Source organism: Sapajus apella, unplaced genomic scaffold, assembly GCF_009761245.1.
Source record: "Sapajus apella isolate SASKATOON/1434 unplaced genomic scaffold, GSC_monkey_1.0 scaffold4, whole genome shotgun sequence".
Lineage (NCBI taxonomy): Eukaryota > Metazoa > Chordata > Mammalia > Primates > Cebidae > Sapajus > Sapajus apella.
This window is the reverse complement of record NW_022436944.1, coordinates 36,690,901-36,712,023: the sequence shown is the minus strand read 5'-3', so window position 1 is coordinate 36,712,023 and position 21,123 is coordinate 36,690,901. Positions and strand designations below refer to the sequence as shown.

The following is a 21,123-nucleotide window of genomic DNA, read 5'->3' as shown; positions in this document are numbered from 1 at the left end:
AAAAACCTATAATGGCTTACCACAGTAATTAAATTAAAATTTAAACTTCTACCCTTACAAGTTTCTAGCCGCACTGGCCTGCCTTCCTTATGTTTCTAACTATTCTGAACTTGTTGCTTCCTTGGGAATTTTACATTGCTCTTCCCCAGAATGATTCTTCTCCAGATCTTTGGCTGGAAACTCCTTATTTTCTAGTTCTCAGCTCCCAGGACACCTTACAGGTACCTTTCCTGACTATCCTATATAAAGAAGTCCACAGCCAAAACTCACTAACCAAGGCATACTCGGTACACTGAGAAATGTAACAGACAAGGTCCTAACTCTTATGGCACTTATTTTCTAGATGGGGGGAATGTAAAACATGGTGAGAGATATCTTGTTACTCTGTTTTATATTCTTCATAACATTGATCATGCTCTGAAAGGTATCTTATTTATTCACTTCCTTATGTCCACCTTCATCATTCGGTATATATTAACAAAGGGAGATAGGACGGATACCTTAGCCATCTTGCTCTCCACAATGCGTCTAGTCCTTACATATAGCATACACCTAGCATATAGTTGGATCTCAAAGTATCACTGAATATGCTTGTATGTATTCCAGAACATGGGGGTAACATCACAGCTATAAAGGAAAATAGAGGAACAACAGTTAATGAACCCCTTCACCCAAATAATATCCTTCCCAACCTTGACATCTAATCCAACCCCAACATTTTCTGATGTAAAGGGTTAATGGACCCATTCCTTACATTGTCTACCAGGGAAATTCATGTCAACTTAACTACATTAGAGCAATACACATTTCCCGGAGGGCAACACACTTCTTCGCTTCCTGTAAAAATGTATTCAAAGTTGGGTTAAACATTATTGTTACAGTTATAAATTCTTATGGTATTTTGTTTCTTTGACATAAGCAATCGTGACCTAGCTAGAACCAAACAGAGATAATGGAAAGACAAACAAAAATTCAGGAGAGTGGACAGAAACAAACACAGATTAGGCTGTCTGCTCTGCATTACATGATCTAATACAAACAACAATGAACCTGACTTCACATTCTGATGCTGGACAAATTATATAGTCCTTTGAGGTTCAATTTCTCCTGTCTGTAAAATCTGGACAGTCATGCTTATTTATTCTCCTCAATTTCCATGTGAAATAGCTATTATTGTATTTCATAGAATTATGAAATGTCAGGCCCTGAGAAAATGTGAGAATCTTCTCATCTATATCCAAATATGGAAACTGAGGCCTGATGAGTTTAATTAATTTATCCAGGCTCACAGCTAATTATCGACAAAGCTGGAATTTATAATAATCAGATTTTATGACCCTTAGGCAAGTGGTCTTTCTGCCTCATCATGCAATGTTTGCCTTACCGTTTCACTTTTGATGGATGAATGTATTATCTTACAATTAGTATATAATCTTTGAGGATGTGGTAAGTTGTTCTTCCTACAGTAATCAGTTGGTCATATGTAAATAAATATTTATTAAATAAGGGAATAGTTTGCCATCAGTCCATGGCACCTGCCACCCTCTATGTTGCTGACTTTTCAGTCATTTCTTCTCAATCATTCAAAATTTTAGTATATAGGTCCCTGTCTTTCCACTGAGACTTGTTACTCTTGGTGACTTCAACAAACACTAAATGATACATCTGACACTCTGGTCACTCAGTTTCTTGACCTCCTCACCTCTAATGATCTTTTTCTCCACCCCTTAGCTACCCATTCCCATGCTCATCATATATTGTTACCCTAAAACCTTGATTTTAGGCATTCCATTATTTGACTACCTCCTGTCTTCTTAGTTCACTTATTCTAAAATACCCACTCTAACTCTTCGTTAATCCCATCAGGAACTCTGATCCTTGGGCCTCATCAATTTTTCACAGGCCACCCTTTCCTCACCCTCCTCTTTATCCAGCCTAGATTCCATGATCCATTACTGTAATCATCCTAGTTAAGGGTTTGTGGGTATATACCCCTAAAGGCCCTTGCCACATTCTTTCTTATACTGTCCTGAAAAAACTCAAGTCTTGGTTAAAGCCAACTCTCTGCCTGATCTTTTCCTGCACTCAGGCATGAAATGAACCTGGATAAAACAGACACAATTGTGTTGACTGCTTAAATTTATGATCACAAACTATAGGCGTGTCTTCAGCAGTACCCAATAATTCTACATTTCCTTGGTCAACCCTCTCCTACTCTTCTAGACAGCTTTCTCTCTCTTTAAACCTTACACTCTTGTTGCCCACTCCTCAATTTTAACTGATACCTTTATCTATTGATCTGCTAGGGAAAAAAATAGAAGCAAAAGGGAGGTACTAGAATATTTTTCAATCATCTATCTTCCCCACCCCTCAACTTCCACCATTTAAAATGGATGAGGTGTCCAAGTTCTTACTAAAGGCTAAACTCTATTGAGAGACAATTCTCTATGAGTCTCTCACATTTCCTTGTTCTAGACTATGTAATCAAGGATGTTTGAATATTTAATAGCCTTGGAAGATAGTGTCTCCCTCTGGAACAAACAGCAAGAATGTTTACTGTTCAATGTAATAAAAACAATGTCTCTGGCGCAAAGGGCACACATCTTTATTGTCCAGTATAAAAGATTCAGGTTCCCTAAGTTCAGAGTCCCTGACTTGTAATGCAACTCACTGCATATGCAGGTGTCACCTGGCCCTCTTCACATTGTTCTGGGGAATTGGGGTGCAGGGAACTGGTGCTGTGAGAAATCAAAGACTTTGTCTTTGACCCAGGAGTTTCCTGTTTGCTGAGCATCCATGAAATAGTGGCAGGCTAACTTGTTAGATCACAATACAATACAATACAATACAATAAATACATTAAAATCTCAAACCCTTTAGAATTCCTGACACGCTTTACTTCTGAACTACATCTCATTCCCTCCTGCCTTCTCAAGGACTTTGTGCCTGTAGGTATCTACTCTCTTGCATCACCAACTTTTCCCCCTTTTAACTTTCAATTACTCCTCAGTCTATATATATAACATCTCCCATCTTAAAAGACAAAAACATCTTCACTTAGGCTTCTTATCTCTCCCTACTACTCCATATCTCTGCTGTCCTTAATTTGAACAAAACCCCTTGGAAGAGTTGTCTGTATTCATTTTTTCCACTTCTTTCGCTTCTTACAATGAGTTTGGTTCCAAGTCATTCCATTCAGATTTTATTTATGCTATTTTCCCAAAATCCTTTCTAAGGTTGTTGACAAACTCCACATGGTCTAATCCAACAGTCAGTTCTCATTTTCTTTTATAGGAATTAGCAGCACTAAACCAGTTGACCACTCTCTCTTTATTGAAATAGATTCTCTCTTGGTTTCTGGTTTCTCTTATTTCAATCTCCTTGGCTGGTTCTTCCTACTCTATTGAGAAAATCAAGTGGAGTTTTTTTGGTGTTTTATTCCTCTTTCATTCTTGATTTTGGTAATTAGTGATGTTTCTCTTGTTTTATTGGTCAGAGTAGCTAAGGGTTTGTCAATTTTCTTGATCTTTTGAAAGAACAAAGCTTTAAGGATTAAAATTTTTTATCTATTTTTTTTTGCTCTAATATTTATTATTTTATTCCTTCTGCTTGTCTTGGGCTTAGCTTGCTCTTTGTTCTTAAGAAACTAGAAAAGTTTCTTAAGGTGGAAGCTTACATTTTTTAAGTCTTTTATTCTTTTCTGATATAGATATTTAAGTTATATTTCTTTTTGAGTACTACTTAAGACATACCCAATAGATTTTGATGTTGTTTTTGTTTTCATTCAGTAAAACTTATTTCTCTTGTGATTTCTTTGACTCATGGGTTATTTAGAAATGTGTTGTTTAATTTCCAAATATTTGGTGTTTTCTTTGGTTTCTTTCTGTTATAAATCTCTACCTTAATTCTATTGTGGTCAGAGCAATGCTTTGTACAATTACAATCTTTTTAAAAATTTTACTGAGACTTGTTTTGGGCTTTTGCGGATAGTCTATTCTGGAGAATGTCACATGTGCACTTGAAAAGAATGGGTACTCTGAAGTCATTCTGTGGCATGTCATAAATATCAGTTAATTGATAGTGTTAAAGTCTTCATTTTATCAATTATTGAAAGTGTGGTACTGAAATCTTTTTAAAGTAATTCTTACTGTGTATATTTAAAGTATACAATATGATTTTGTGAAATATATATGGATAGTAAAATGGGTCCTATGGCGAAGCAAATTAACATATCCATCATCTCACAGTGTAAGGCACTCACATTTTGTGTAACAAGAGCATCTAGTCTACTCATTTAGCAAACATCTCAAATGCAATACACGATTACCAACTACAGTCCTCATTTCGTACATTAGATCTCTAGACTTATTCATCCTACAATGTTTTATCATTTGAACTACCTCTTCCATTTTCTCTACTTCCCAACTTGCTCCTAATAATCACTGTTTTAGTCTGCATTTCTGTATATTTGAATTTTTTTTAAAGATTCTGTGTATTAATGAGATCATACAATGTTGTTCTTTCTGTGTCTGTTTTATTTCTCTTAGCATAATATCTTCCAGGTTCATCCATGCTGTGACAAATGGCAGGATCCCTCCCTTTTTACGGCTGAATAATATTCCACTGTGTAAGTATATGTAACACGTTTCCTTCATTCATTCATCCACTGACAGACACTTAGATTCGGTTTCCAAATCTTAGCTATTGTGAATAAGGCCACAGTGAACATGGGAGTGCAGATATCTTTGTGGGGATTTTTCTTTGAGTATATACCCAGAAAGGGGATTTCTGGGTGATATGGCACTTCTATTTTTGCTTAGGAACTTTTCTTGGGGGAGGGACAGAGTTTCACTCTTGTTGCCCAGGCTGGAGTGCAACGGTGCAATCTCGGCTCACCGAAACCTCCACTTCCCGGTTTCAAGCAATTCTCCTGCTTCAGCCTCCTGAGTAGCTGGGATTATGGGTATGTGCCACCATGTCTGGCTGATTTTGTATTTTTAGTAGAGATGGGATTTCTACATGTTGGTCAGGGTGGTCTCAAACTCCCAAACTCAGGTGACCCGCCTGCCTCAGACTCCCAAAGTGCTAGGATTACAGGCATGAGCCACCAGTGCCTAGCCCTTGTTTAGGAACTTCTATATGGTCTTCCATAATGGCTGTACCAATCTACTTTACCACCAAAAGTGTATAAGGGTTCCCTTTTCTCCACACTCTTGGCAATACTTATCTCTTGTCTTTTTGATAACAGTTATCCTAACTGATGTGAAATGGTAATTAATAGTTTTGAGTTCCCTGATAATTAGTGGTGGTGAACATCTTTTCATATACCTATTAGCCATGTTTATGTCATCTTTAGAGAAATATCTCTTCTGGTCCTTTGCCCAGTTTTAATCAGCTTATATGTTTTTTTACTATTGAGTTGTATACATTCTTTATAAAGTTTAGATATCAGCCCCTCAGCAAAGATATGGTTTGTAAATATTTTTTCCCAATCTGTAGGTTGCCTTTTCATTTTGTTGTTTCCTTTGCTGTACAGAAGCATTATAGTTTGGTATAGCTTTTTTTTTAATTATTATTATTGCATTTTAGGTTTTGGGGTACATGTGAAGAACATGCAAGATTGTTGCATAGGTACACACGTGACAGTGTGATTTGCTGCCTTCCTCCCCTTCACCTATATCTGGCATTTCTCCCCATGCTATCTCTCCCCACCTCCCCACCCCACATCCCTCCCCCATTTTCCCCCAACAGACCGCAGTGTGTAGTGCCCCCCTCCCTGTGTCCATGTGTTCTCATTGTTCACCACCCGCCTATGAGTGAGAACACGTGGTGTTTGATTTTCTGCTCGTGTCAGTTTGCTGAGAATGATGCTTTCCAGGCTCATCCATGTCCCTACAAAGGACACAAACTCATCATTTTTGATGGCTGCATAATATTCCATGGTGTATATGTGCCACATTTTCCCTGTCTAGTCTATCATCGATGGGCATTTGGGTTGGTTCCAGGTCTTTGCTATTGTAAACGGTGCTGCAATGAACATTCATGTGCACGTGTCCTTATAATAGAACGATTTATAATCCTTTGGATATATACCCAGTAATGGGATTGCTGGGTCAAATGGAATTTCTATTTCTAGGTCCTTGAGGAATCGCCACACTGTCTTTCACAATGGTTGAACTAATTTACACTCCCACCAACAGTGTAAAAGTGTTCCTATTTCTCCACATCCCCTCCAGCATCTGTTGTCTCTAGATTTTTTAATGATTGCCATTCTAACTGGCGTGAGATGGTATCTCAATGTAGTTTTGATTTGCATTTCTCTGATGACCAGTGATGATAAGAATTTTTTTGTTATAGCTCTTTTCACTTATTTTTGCTTTTATAGCCTGAGCTTTTGGTGTGATGCCCAAAAAATCATTGTCAAGGCCATGCAAAGAAGTTTTTCCCTTTTGTTTTCTTCTAGTACTTTTATGGTTTCAGGTCTTATGTTTAGATCATTTATCCATTTTAAGCTGATTTTTGTGCATGGTATAAGGGTTCAATTACCTTTTTTTTTTTTTTTTTTTCTTTCATGTGAAAATCCAGTTTCCCCAGCACGACTTATTGAAGAGATCATCCCTTCCTCATTATGTCCTCTTGGTACGCTTGTTAAAAATCAGTTAATCATGTATGTTTGATTTTTGGACTATTATATTCCACTGGTCTATGTGTCTGTCCTTATGCCAATACCATACTATTTTCAATACTACAGCTTTGTAATATAATTTTAAATCAGGAAGTGTGATGCCTCCAGCTTTTTTTCTGAGAATTGCTATGGCTATTCAAGGTCACTTGTAGTTCCAAATTTTAGGACTGTTTTTCTATTTCTATGAAGAATGCCATCAGGATTTTGATAGGGACTGCATTAAATATGTATATTGCTTTGGATAGTATGGACATTTTAACAATACTCATTCTTCTGATTCATATGCACAAGATATCTCTCCTTTTATTTGTGTCTTCTTCAACTGCTTTCATGATGTTTTATAATTTTTGGTGTATAAGTCTTTCATCTCCTTGGTTAAATTTATTCCTAAGCATTTTTTTAATGCTATTATAAATGGGATTGTTTTCTTACTTTTAAATCTCTACTGTTGGTGAATTTGCTTCATTCATTTATTTTGGAGGTCAGTTCTTATATAACATTTATCATTCTAGATGTATTGACCTTTTATCAAAATGTCTCCAGTAATATTTCTTTAGTTCACTATTTTGTTATTAATATAGCCACTCCCAATCTCTTGTGGTTACTGTCTGCATAATGTATCTTTTCCATCTTTCACTTTCAACCTACTTATGTCTTTGAATCTCAGGTGTATATCTTGTTTTATTCAGTCTGATAATATCTGCCATTTAGTGGGGCTGTCTAGTTCATTTATAACTAATGTATTTATTGATACAGTTAGAATATTTTATAATTCTGACAGTTATTTTCATTGTATGTCATGTCTTTTTTTTGTTCCAATGTGGCAATAAAATTATTACAATTTAAGTTTATATAAAATGGCAACATATTGGGAAACTAGTGATTTCTCACTAAAGAAAACATGCAAAATATAGATAAATGAAAAAATGACTCATAATTCTGTCACTCAAACATAACTTCATTTAATATTATGGTATACTGTCTTCCAGTCTTTTAGTTTTTCTATTTATAGATGTTTGCTTATTTTTATTTTTTTACAGAGTTTATTTATACTATGTATACAATTGTTACACATTTTTCTTATGTATATCATTTATATTTTTCATCTACTTCAACCACAGAAAAGATGTCAGCAGCAGAGATACTTGTAGCAGTTAAGTAGAGATCCTCTTGAAAAAGCTTTTGAATAAATGAAATGGTTCTGAATGGTCCTATTTTTAGAATAACTGTACTTGTGAAAAATTTGGATGTAAGAGGGTTGGGCTGAAATAAAAGGTGTGTGAGAAGCATTTGCTGCATCAGGAATGTTGGTGTTAATACACTTGATGTTAGTTACTATTTGTGAAACAAAACAAAGAAAAGGTCATGTTTGATAAAATTCACCTCTAAAATGGCTGGACTTAGTGTCTTGGTGGAGTGGTGTGAACTATTGATTATATATGTGTGTGCATATAATCTCACATAATATCATGCTCATCAATTTTATGGCATTCAATCCTTTCGTCTGCTTCCCTATTACTGTTTTTTTTTTTTTTTTTTTTTTTTTGAGGAGTTTCATTCTGTTGCCCAGACTGGAGTGCAGTGGCACGATCTCGACTCACTGCAACCTCTGCGTCCCAAGTTCAAATGATTCTCCTTCCTCAGCCTCCAGCTGGGATTATAGGCGCGTGCTATCACACCCAGCTAATTTTTGTATTCTAAGTAGAGATGGGGTTTTGCCATGTTGGCCAGGCTGGTCTTGAACTCCTGACCTCAAGTGATCCATCAGCCTCGACCTCCCAAAGTGCTAGGATTACAGGCAGGAGCCACCATACTCGGCCTGTTTTTAATGGGGCATTTGCCAATCACTCTACGTAGTTTCATCAAATTTTGCTTTATGTGGTTAGATGCACACAAGTTCATGAATACATAGTGGCTGTTTATCTTTTTGGTGGAAAGTTCCTTTTATGATGACTACACATTACTTGTTAATTCCTATCAATCCTTTTTGCCTTAAATTCTTATGCCTGATATTAATATTAGATGAATAATCTTTTGATTAATATTTTCTTGTTGTATAGTTCCTTTTAAATCCTTTCCCTAAATTTTTGCAGTTTTAACCATATAGCTTGCAAAGTTTTTTTTTTTTTAATTTAGTCTGAATGTGTTTGCTGTTTTTTTTATAGACAGATTGAATCCATTTATATGTTTGTGATTAACGATATCCTTGGACTTCTTTGTACGATCTCATTTGAGTTTCTTATTTATCATGCTGTTAACGTGCCTCTCTTTTTCTTTTTTTGCCGACTATTCCATTAACTAAATTTTCTCTAAGCCATGTTTTTCTTCTATAGATTTGGAACTTCCATATTCTATTTCTCTTATTTTAGTGAATACCTTTAAAGGTTTAACATGTATATCAGTAATGGATTTTGTCATATTCATGGTTGCCATAATCTTTTAAATTGCCTTTCTATATCTGAAATACTTTTCTGATTATAGGTCCTACCTACTCAGAATAGAATTCAGAACTCAAATTTCTTGCCTCTCTTGCAGTTAGAAAGTAGACCTGTGACATAGGTTCTACTTACTAGATGTACCCTGGAAACATAAGGAATGTGAGGATACAAGCTCTGCACACAGCTTCTACTCTCCTGGTTACAAGATAAAGTTCCAGACACAGAACTGGCACTGATCCTGGGAGCAGGAGCAAATGAAGAAAAGTTGAGCTCCGGATATTTGGTGTTTGATAGAAAAAGCATGCCAGTTAGTTCTGGAATGGTTTCGAGTATTTTTTCTACAAGTTTAGCCCAGGATTGTTTTTCCAGCTCTCTCAATAATTTTGTTATAAATTTTAAAAATTCCTTCATGGATTCTGTTGTTTACAACAAAGAACTTTAACCAATATAACTTGTCAAAGTCTAAAGTGAAGGCATATTTCATTGCTTTTAAATAATTCTAAAATACTTTAGCTCAAAACTCCCACCTACCATCATCTACCAGATATTAACAGATGTTTTAATTTCACCAGGTTTTAAAATTCCAAAATACTAGCACTTAAAAAGTACTTTGATTCATGTTAACCAAGATATTTGCTAATTATTTTTTCTTCAGGGTTCAGCCTTTTTGTTGTTGGAGTATATTGTCTAGGACTTCTTTCAATGAGTATGTGTGCATCCTAAATTTTGAAAATGTGTTTATTTTGTCCTTTCTCTTGAAAGATGGTTTAGCTAGGTATAAAATTCTAGTATCCCAGTTTTGGTCTCTTAATACTTCAAAAATATTTTTCATCATCTTCTGTCACCAACTGTTGCTGATAAATCTGCTGACAGGATGACAGCCATTTCTCTTAAGGTAATTTGACTTTTCTCAGTGGTAACTTTTAACATAATTTTGTCATGTTTGGTATTCTTTAATTTCACTGCTATGTACAGGTCTCAATTTCTAAATTTATTCTGCTTGAGACAGAATACTCCTTTGCTCTGATAACTCACATTTTTTAAGTCTGAAAATTTCTCAAACATCATCTCTGGTATCACCTCTCCTTCCTTCTCTCCTCCTGAAGCTCTTAGATACATGTTGGACCTTCTACTTCCATTCTCTGGGTCTCTGAACTTACCTTTGCTGCCTTTTTTTTTTTGCCTTTTTTTTTTTTTGAGACAGTCTCACTCTGTCATCCTGGCTGGAGTGCAGTGGCATTATCATAGCTCACTGTTCAGCCTTGAACTTCTGGGCTCAAGGGATCCTCCTACTTCAGCCTCCCAAGCAGCTAGGAGTATGGATGTGTGCCACCATGCCCAGATAACTTTTATTCTTAGTAGAGATGAGGTCTTGCTATGCTGCTCAGGCTGTTCTTAAACTCCTGGGAGGCTGGTCTTGAACTCCTGGCTTTAAGCAGTCCTCCTTCCTTGGCCTCCCAAAGTGCTGGGATTATAGGTGTGAGGCACTGTGCCTCGCCCTTTTCCTGCTTTGTTGGTCTATTATGTGCATTTTCATAAGATAGGGATTCTGGCTAAAAAGCCTTTAATATTTATCTTTTTCCTACCACATCATAAGCTGCTTTTCTGGCTTTCAAGGTCCTTACATATCCAGGCTCTGCCATTGATTAGTTGGGTAAGTTTGGGAACACACAATTTCTTTGGGCTCCAGTTCCCAACATAAAAAGGTTAATAGAAAATTTAAATGAAGAAAGCATATAAGGTGCTATGCACGTACCCAACAGTAAAAACAATAGCAGAATGCTAAATAAAATTTGGTGTGGCTGCCTAGCTCACAGCAAATTCCCTGGTGGTCACATCTGTATAACATCTCTCCTTCTATCATTTTGGACATGAATTCTGAATGGAGACTGTCATCAGCTCCAAGACCTGGCAGTAGTGATTGGCTGAGGCATGAGCACGAGTCTAGTCCAACCAATTAGTCATTACTTCAGATGTGTCAGGAATATTGACTCTTTTCATCATTGCAGGGTACTTAAAATGTGTCACTGGAGCTACTAGATGTAGTAATGGAGAAAGAAAAAGACATGTAGAAAACAATAGAGAAAAAAGAGATTATTACTGGCAACAATTAAGTTCCTGGCCCCATTGGCGTCAATGATATGTTTTCTTTTTTTTTTTGGTGCCAAAAATTCCCCTAATATTTAAATATTTTATTATAAGCAGGAATAGCCTTATAATAAAGATTTACAAAATATTAGAATTTGAACATGAACCTAATTTTTGCTCAATTGCATAGTTTTCTTTTTTCTTCTTCTTTTTTTTTTTTTTTTTTGAGAAAGAGTCTTACTCTGTCATTGAGGCTGGAGTACAGTGGCACAATCTTGGCTCACTGCAGCTTCCATCTCCCAGGTTCAAGAAACTCTTGTGCCTCAGCCTCCTGAGTAGCTAGGATTATAGGTGTGTGCCACCATACCCAGCTCATTTTTGTATTTTTAGTAGAGACAGGGATTCGCCATGCTGGCCAGGCTGGTTTCAAACTCTTGGCCTCAAGTTATCTGCCCACCTTGGCCTCCCAAAGTGCTGGAATCACAGGCATGAGCCGCTGCACCTGGCTGTAGACTTTTTCTCCTATTTTTTTTTCCAGAATAAATAATTGTTACCCTCTCAGCAGCTATGAAAATGTACAAGGAGTCTTCCAAAAGTACATGGAAAATATATATCATGAAAAACATATGCGTGGATTTTAATTTTTCCTTTTTTTTTTTTTCCTTTTTGAGACAGAGTCTTGCTCCACTGCCCAAGCTGGAGTGCAGCAGTGGCATCTTGGCTTACTGCAACTTCTGCTTCCCAGGCTTAAGCGAGTCTTGTGCCTCACTCACCCAAACTGTTGGTATTACAGGCGCATGCTCCCACACCGGGCTAATTTTTGTATTTTTAGAAGAAACAGGCTTTCACTATGTTGGCCAAGCTGGTTTCAAACTCCTGGGCTCAAGTGATCCACCTCTCCCAGCCTCCCAAAGTGCTGGGATTACAGCCATGAGCCACTGTGTCTTGCCAGATTTCAATTTTTTTTCACCAACATAAACTTATACTAACTTGTTATAAGGTATCTGAACAGGACACAGTGTGTAGCACTAAGAAGGATAAGACCTTAGTTTGAAAAGAGCCCCTATGGCTGGGCACCGTGGCTCATGCCTGTAATCCCAGCACTTTGGGAGGCCGAGGTGGGCGGATCATGAGGCCAGGAGTTCAAGACCAGCCTGACCAATATGGTAAAACCTTGTCTCTACCAAAAAAACACAAAAATTAGCCAGGCGTGGTGGTGCATGCCTGTAATTCCAGGTACTCAGGAGGCTGGGGCAGGAGAATCACTTGAACTGGGAGGTGGAGGTTGCAGTGAGCTGAGATCATGCCACTGTACTCCCATCTGGGCAACAGAGGGAGACTGTCTCAAAAAAAAAAAAAAAAAAGAAGAAGAAGAAGAAAAGAGCCCCTTTTAGAACAACAGGAATACTCTTAAAATTGAGGCAAGAACAAACATCAAATTTATGGTGAAGCTTCCATGCAAGAAGGGTGAAATCACTGATGCTTTATGAGTAGTTTATGAGGACAATGCCACCCCCCAAAATCAGTTTACAAATGGATAACTTGTAAAGAAGGGCCAAGACAATAAAGCCCACGGTGGCAGACCATCCACGTCAATTTTCGAGAAAAAAATCTTGCTGGTACCCTAACTGAAGAAGACTGATGATTAACCGCATAAACAATAGCCCATACCACAGACATCTCAATTGGTTCAGCTTACATAATTCTGACTGAAAAGTTAAAGTTGAGCAAACTTTCAACTCAATGGGTGCCCAAACCATTGGGCCCAGATCAGTTTCAGGCAAGAGGAGAGCTTTCAGTATAAATTTTAAACAAGTAGGATCAAGACCCTAAAACACGCCTTCAAAGAATTCTAACAGATGAAACATGGCCTTACCAGTATGATCCTGGAGACAAAGCACAATCAAAGCAATGGCTACCAAGAGGTAAAAGGGGTCCAGTCAAAGCAAAAGCAGATCAGTCAAGAACAAAGGTCATGGCAACAGTCAATATTCAAAACAATTTGCTTGACTTTCTGGAGGGACAATGAACAATAACATCTGCTTATTATCAAAGTGTTTTTGAGAAAGTCAAAGCTTTAGCAGGAAAATGCTTAATAAAGCTTCATTAGAGAGTCCTTCTCCACCATAATGCACCTGCTGATTCTTCTCATCAAATAAGGGCAATTTTGTTAGGGTTTTGATGGAAAACCATTAGGCATCTACCTCATATTCCTAATTTGGCTCCTTCTGACTTATTTTTGTTTCCTAATCTTAACACTTTTTTAAAAGGTGCACATTTTTATTGTTATTAACATTATATTATTAATGTAAAAAAGACTGTATTGACATGGTTAAATTCTCAGGACCCTCAGTTCTTTAGGGATAAACCAAATGGCTGGTATTATTGCTTATCATCTGGAACTTGATAGATTTTATGTTGAGAAATAAAGTTTATATTTTTAAATTTAATCTTTAATTCTATTTTCCACAAACTTTTTGAAGTACCCTGTAGTTGCCATCATAGTGATAATATATCATAATGGTCCTTCGGAGTTTTCCACGGCCTTTCATATCATTATCTTATCTGACTGTGTGAGATGAGTAGGCCAGGTAATGTTAAGCTTAGTTTTTTAGGAATGTTGAAACTTAACACACAGAGAGGTTAAATGATGTCCATGGTGCAGAAGGGTGAGAACCCAGCTAGGTCTGAAGCATCATCTATAAGGAGGGCTCCATGCCTACTATAATGCAGATGGTACATCATAAAACACTTTCATTAATAATTGTTAATTAGATAATTTACATAGCTTCAATCACAAAATCCATTAAAATGCATATTCCATCCATAAATTCATACTCTCGAATACTTACATTCTCCTAAAAATTAATCTTTGCCATGTTCCTAATCAGGTTCTCATCGTGTTTTTAAATTCTAGAACTTTAACATAAAGGAGAGAATATTTGGGGGAAAGAGGAAGAATGTATTAATTCCTGACTCAACATCCATACTGCTTAACAGGCTTACTTAAAAATGAGGGTAAATCCTAACACTCTTAGACTAAGATAGAACTGGACTGGATTGGATATGGCACATAGGTAATCGTTTACAAAGCTAATTTATAATCACAAAGTACCCTAGTAATATTATCACAACACCTTTGTTTTGGAGAACTCAAATGCTTTCACAACATTAACTCATTCACCCTCACTGAACTAATAAGGAGGGGTTCAGTGACAAACAGCATCCCTATTTATCCGCTAGAGTTGAAATAAAGGGGAAAGGAGCTACTGAAGAGAATGCAAAGCAAGAGCAGTTTAATTTCCTTTTTAGCCTCATTATGATGGTTAGATCACAGTTACGAGAATTCCTCCATTTTAAGTAGAAAATATCACGATGAGGGACGTAATTTTAGCTGAGAAATCGTTTCAATGGAACCATGGCATGGCTATGTCAAAGAATACTGGAAGGGTCGTATTATCAGTTAATCAGGTGTTTTTGATCTTGCACTCTATTTTCATTTTTTTGCGTGGCTAAAGCTAAGTTTTTTTTGTTATAAGTGCAGCATTATAATAACCTGATAGTCCTGACGAAGATCTCCATTCCTCTAGACTGCCATTAGGCTCGAATCGATTCTCTAAATAAAGTCCATCCCAAGAGACACAATTGATGTAGGGGAAGAGGGGACTTTTAAAAACCGAGCCTGACGTCACACGTCTGTGTTTTAACCATCTGCACCTTTTATAAACCAGGGGCTGGAACCGCCCGGGCAGACAGACCCAGGCGCACAACAATCTTCTCCCACACGAGCCTGGAATGGCAACAGCGTGCGGCTGCCTAAGAAAGAAAAGCCGTTTCAGAGCTGCGGGGTGGCGTGGGGGTGTGTATGGCAGGGTGAGGGAGTCATTCCTCTTCTCCTCCATCCAAGGATGCTATTTATTGGAAATCCTGCACTTTTTTTTTTTTTAAAGAAAATTGGTTTCTGTCGAGTGGGAGGCAAAACCCTTCAGATACGAAAGACGGGGTGGAGGGAGCAAGCCTGGCTGGGGAGCTTTCAAGGGAAAAACCACACAGTTTAGCTTCGGATTGGGACTGCAGGCAGAAAAAGGATTGGGTGTCCACAACCTGTTCGGCTGCGAAGACGACGCCCTTCCGTCCAGAGTGCCAGCATCACCCCCGCCCCTCATCCGGTCTCGGCCTGCAGCCCCCCGGGAGGAGAGCAGCGCCCCCCATTCCGTGACCACCTCTCATCCCACTCCTTGGCTCCCTCACCCTCCCCAAACCCAGGGGCGCATTCTCACGCTTTTTCCACGTGCAAGTCCGGCTCACCGGTCGCCACTCGCCGCAGCCCCCAGATGCCCACCCCTCCTATCCCTTCCGGCCCCTCACCCACCTCCTCAGGCTTGCCCTGGCTGAGGTAGGCTTCCGCCCTCTACCTCCACGTGCGAGTCCCGGGCCGTTTCCCACCCCCCTCCTCCCCGGGCTCCGCCCACCACGCTTGAAGCGCGCGCCCGGGAGCCGGGACACCTGGCCGCCCTCCCGCGGCCCGCGCCCCTCCCGACTCCCCCGCCCCGCCCGCGCCGCGGCTCCGCGCCCACCCTCGCGGCTTCCTCCCCCCGCCCCTCCCTCCGCGGGAGGCGGGGGGTACCAGCGAGCGCGGCGGCGTGGCCAATGGGCGCTCGGCTTACTCTGGCCTCTCCCCCGCGCGGCCGCCAATCGCGGCAGGCGGTGGTGGTAATATTGTGGAGTTTGGATGCCGCCGCTGCCGCGGGCTGGAACGGCGCGGCCGCGGGGGCTGCCAGGGTATTTCGGGAAGGGGGCGTGAGGAGGCGGCGGCGGCGGCAGCGGCGGGTAGGGCTGCTCCGGGAGGCAGCAGAGGGAAGGAGAAAGAAAGGAAGGAAGAGGGCGGGGAGTCCTCAGAAGAGGAGGCGGGACCGGCCGGGCTCCTCACCTCTCGGCGGCGGCGGCGGCGGTGGCGGCGGGCGGCCTGGGAGGCGGCGCCGCCCCCTGCCCGAGGTCTCCTCAGCGTAGCCGGCCGCCGACCCGCCGGTCCAGGGCAGCGGCCGAGGCTACTGGGGCGGAGCGGTGGGCCGGGCGGCGGCGGCAGCGGAGGCGGTGGAGGCTGGAGTGGGCGCGGAAGCGACCGCCATGGCGTTCCTCAAACTCCGCGACCAGGTAGGTGAGGGGCGGCAGGGCGGGATCGCGCCGTCCGGGGAGGAAGGGAAGCAGGACGGACCGGCGGTGTGTGCCGCCTGGGCGCCCCCTCGGCGGGGTGGATGCGAGAGAAACGGAGGTCCCACCCCAGGGACCGGCGCAAGGCGGCGGGCCGGGGTCCGCGGGAGACCCGCCTGTCAGAGCCGCCGGGGCCCGGGTGAAGCCCACGTGCAGCCAGGGGTCTGGCCGCCGCAGCGAGAGGGGCGGGTTCCAAGCTCACCGCCCTCGCGTCGGGAGAGCTGCCGGGCAAGCTCTTCCTCTTTTTTGCCAGGTGAGGCTCAGGCCTAACAGGTGGCTTCCCGCTGCCGGGCGGGAGCGGTGCTAGCGGCCGTGACCCAGGGTCACGACCTTGCTCTGTTTGCTTGGCTGGGTAGTATGAGGCACTCTCTCCGGGTTAAAGGCAGTTGATTCTGCTTAGCGACTAGCTACTCAGTGCTAGTTTCCAGACTTGTTTTCTTTTGACATTTTGTGCACCATCTTGTTACTTTTCTTGACTTAAGGAAGAGCTGGTCAAGGAATACCTGTGCCAAAAACACTTTTGACTCTCTGGAACTGCAAAAATGCTTTGTATCTAGGAACGAAATCGCAACTGTATCTGAATGATTGGTACACCTAAAAACTTGGAAAGATGGGTAATAAGGCTTTTGAAAGATCCGGACGCTGCCAAACATTTTTATCCTCTTTTAAGGAAAAGGAAAATTAATGTGTGAAATTTACACATTACTTTGTCACAGGACACTGACTAGTGCTGAGAACTTAATTTTTGCCATTTGTTTTCCTGAACGGAAGATGTTGAACAGATTTAAAGGGAAAATAACTTGCATGCTTTGGAAAACTATTTTGAAAGTGAGCACCCCGTTTGCAAAAACAATGGGGAAGAACCTGAGACGTATTTTTCATATTACTTAGTAAGTATTGTACCTTAAATTTTGAATCTAAGTAAAATGAAGAATTCTCATTTCATAAGTAAATTTTATTTTATGTTTAGGCTGATCGCTGACCTTGTGTAACTTTTGGTATCAGAATGGTCATGCCTGTTGTTAACAGCGTGAGGGCATGAAACCGAAAAACTCTACAGTTTAGTCAATACAGTTTCTACCTTGTATTTCAAATTATAGCAATGTTCTGTCCTGTAAGGGAGCCACTCGCCACGTGTAGCAATTTAATTAAAAAACTAAGTGTCTTAGTTTTGCTAGCTACATTTTAAGTGCTCAGTAGCCACATGTATCTATTGGCTATTGTACTGAATAGGACAGGCATAGAACCTTTATCTCATTTCAGATAGTGCTACTGGACAGCAGTGTTAGAGAATAGCAGGCAAAGCACAGTTATAGTAGAAACCATTTCTGCTAATTCCAGTACAGTCCGTGCGTCTTACACTCTTAACAGTGTGAAACTCGAGATCTGGGTTTTCCAGTAACCTTTACTAGTCAGATGGCACTTTGTGCTTCCATTGTTAATGGTTGAAGTAATGACTGATGTTTTCTTTTGTTTTTAGTCCTGTATTTTTGAAAAAGTTGTTTTTGTGATTTAGATTAATTACTGTGTGCATTCGAAATTTGGTGAAGTTTTAGGAGAACCTCATATTTGATTCACCATCAGGTTTAAACAGAAACAGGATTGTGTTTTTCAGTTGGACATAATTCCAATTGCACCTTTGCATTGTGTATTTTGGAATTGCAATTGTGAGAAAATTGTGATGCCACTCCAGTCTTACATAATATCCATTAATATTCAGTGGTAATGTTGAGCTTTAAAATGTCACTTGCAGCTGGGCGTGGTGGCTCATGCCTGTAATCCTAGCACTTTGGGAGGCAGAGGCGGGCAGATTACTTGAGGTCAGGAGTTCGAGACCAGCCTGGCCAACATGATGAAACCCCGTCTCTACTCAAAATACAAAAATTAGTCGGGTGTGGTGGCACGCACCTGTAATCTCAGCTATTGGAGAGGCTGAGGCAGGAGAATCTACTCAACCCGAGAGGTGGAGGTTGCAGTGTGCTGAGATCACGACACTGCACTCCAGCCTGAGCGACAGAGACTCCATCTCTAAATAAATAAATAGTACCCTGTAAACTTAATGGTTCAGGGAGAAAGAACAGTGAGGTTTACCTCTAAACTACCAAGTAATTGGCTCATCTGGTCTCTCTTTTGGAAGACTTTGAGAAGTAAGTTTGGTTTTGCTTAGTTTAAAGGGAATAGTTGTTTTTAGAGGTCATCTTACTATGTTGATTTTTTTTTTTTTTTAAAAAAAAGTTTGCTCCTGTTGCCAGGCTGGAGTGCAGTGGCACAACCCTGGCTCACTGCAACCTCTGCCTCCTGGGTTCAAGTGAGTCTCATGCCTCAGCCTCCTAAGTAGCTGGGAATACAGGCACGTGCCACCATGCCCAGCTAATTTTTGTATCTTTAGTAGACCCGGGGTTTCACCATGTTGGCCAGGATGGTCTCCGTCTCCTGACCTCATGATCCCACTGGCCCCAGCCTCTCAAAGTGCTGGGATTACAGGTGAGAGCCACAGCACCCGGCCTTATGTTGATGTTTTATTAGCTATTGGAAATGATAGTAAAAATGAAATGGAAAGCAAATTCTCTTAAACTTTCCCATCTATTGGAAAGCAGTATGGAGAAGATAAGGATAAGGACCCACAGACTTTTTTTTTTTTTTTGAGACGGAGTTTCACTCTTGTTACCCAGGCTGGAGTGCAATGGTGCGATCTCAGCTCACTGCAACCTGCGCCTCCTGGGTTCAGGCAATTCTCCTGCCTCAGCCTCCTGAGTAGCTGGGATTACAGGCACGCGCCACCATGCCCAGCTAATTTTTTGTAGTTTTAGTAGAGACGGGGTTTCACCATGTTGACCAGGATGGTCTCGATCTCTTGACCTCGTGATCCACCCGCCTCGGCCTCCCAAAGTGCTGGGATTACAGGTGTGAGCCACCGCGCCCGGCGGACACACAGACTTTTAAAGCTGGAATATACTTGCCATGGCTTTTACCTCAAAAACCTTATATACACGATGTAGGAAGTCGTAGAATCTACTTTTCTAGGTATATTTCCCTATTCACCTTGTATTTTGTTTTCTTCCATCATTTGTAAATACGGTTAAATACGTATAAGATACAAATGCAAAAGAGTTGTTTTTCTTTGCGTATTTAAGCATCAGGAGGGTTCTAGATGGTTTAAATATACAATCAGTAAGTAAAGCAATTTGTTCTCATAGCCAATCAATTTGAATGAGATAATTTTCTCTCAATTTTGTGCCACCACTTAATTATGGGGGTGAAAAGTTATTACTGCACTGCTTTCTATGAGTAGACGAAAATGATTTTTAATTGTAAACTGAAAATAATTTGTTTTGTGTTTAATGGAATGGACACATGTTTTTTCCCTGAATTTTACTTGAATTTGAATGAATTTGTGACAATTGCAGGGTTTTTGCTAACAGATATCAGTGTCATGATTTTTATTCTTGCAGTTGGTATGTTAAAATGTAATCACATATGATTACATTTTGATCATGTGATTACATTTTTATCAACAGATAAGAAGGGTAGAAGGTTGTTTAGATTAGGGATCATAGACTCACAGCTAGTAAGCTAACTGGTAATTGACATTGAGCTTTAGTGTTTAGAAGACAATAGGGAGTAGTGGGCATCATGGCAAATAGGAACAACAACAAGTATGTTAGTTGCTGTCTAGCTCCAGGCCATTGTTGCATTGCTGGTGTGCCTGGCATTTTTTAGAATTCCCTTTTTTTTTTTTAAACCAAAAATTCAGATTGCTAGACAAAATCACTCTCTACAGGAATTTGTAACGTTGGCAAGTTGGTAGCTACCATTGACAATGCTTTGGTTTTAAAAAGGGGCCAGTAAGGAACTAATTTATAATTGCTGTTTTAGATAAGTTTGAAGAAAATGCAAAACAGGATTCCTGTTAAATACAGTTTTCTTCTAAGTAAAACAGCCAGCATGGTCAAAACAGTTTTTAAAAATGGAAATAAAGCTTATATATCATAAAATTTGCCCTCTTAAAGGGTACAGTTGAGTGGTTTTTAGTATATTCACCAAACTGTGCAATCATTATTAGATGGAAAAAGACCATCTAATCCCAAAACATTTTTATCATTTCCAGAAAGAAGCCCCATGCCCATTAGCTATTACTCTCCATTTCCCCCTTCTCCCAGCCCCTGGCAGCCACTAATCTACTTTGTCTCTGAATTTGCCTATTCTGGATATCTCAGATAAGTGAAATCATACAGTATGTGGCCTTTTGTGTCGCATTTCATTCACTTAGCATATTTTTGACGTTCATCCATGTTGTAGCATGAATCTGTTGGTCGTAAATTTTTGTATCATGTTAAGGAATTCCTAAAAAAAAGTCCTGTACTTAGGTCATCTCACTGTCTCCTGTAGTATGGAAATGTGAGATCTGGGAAGGTATTTATTTCTGTTTTCGGAATTTGTTTTATAAACTTTGTTTGCAGCAGGACTAAAGGATAATAGCTTTTACATTTGGATCATTTTTGTGTAGGAGCCATCTTTACGTGCTCCTTTGTGGGTTAATGGTGAGGATAGGTATGTTTAAGGTGTTGGGTTTTTTAAAACATGGTTGGCATATATCATTGAGAAAGGCGTTGGGTGCATGTGAATAACTTAACCACTATTTTGGATAGTTAATAAGTTCTCCTTTGACCAAGTACACAATAAGAGTGGAACATTGTTTGG

At 40.1% G+C, this 21,123-nt stretch overlaps 1 protein-coding gene and 1 long non-coding RNA gene across 4 annotated transcripts in view; one reads left to right on the top strand and one right to left on the bottom strand.

Moving 5' to 3' along the window:
• The window catches only part of LOC116542297, a 75,331-nt gene extending 59,629 nt beyond the window's left edge, over positions 1 to 15,702 (bottom strand). The window contains exon 1 of the long non-coding RNA XR_004265151.1: positions 15,584 to 15,702. This is a non-coding gene — a long non-coding RNA (uncharacterized LOC116542297). The remainder of the gene's footprint in view (positions 1 to 15,583) is intronic.
• Positions 15,703 to 15,929: 227 nt separating this feature from the next.
• ANKRD28 (ankyrin repeat domain 28) overlaps positions 15,930 to 21,123 on the top strand; it is a 198,113-nt gene continuing 192,919 nt past the window's right edge. Inside the window, exon 1 of one of the 3 annotated variants that reach the window (XM_032258975.1) lies at positions 15,930 to 16,365. Coding sequence is in view for 1 of the 3 variants with exons in the window: in XM_032258968.1 (XP_032114859.1) it covers positions 16,339 to 16,365 (27 nt within the window). In the remaining 2 variants the exon portion in view is untranslated. The remainder of the gene's footprint in view (positions 16,366 to 21,123) is intronic. The other 2 variants (XM_032258968.1, XM_032258999.1) reach the window with 2 other exon arrangements.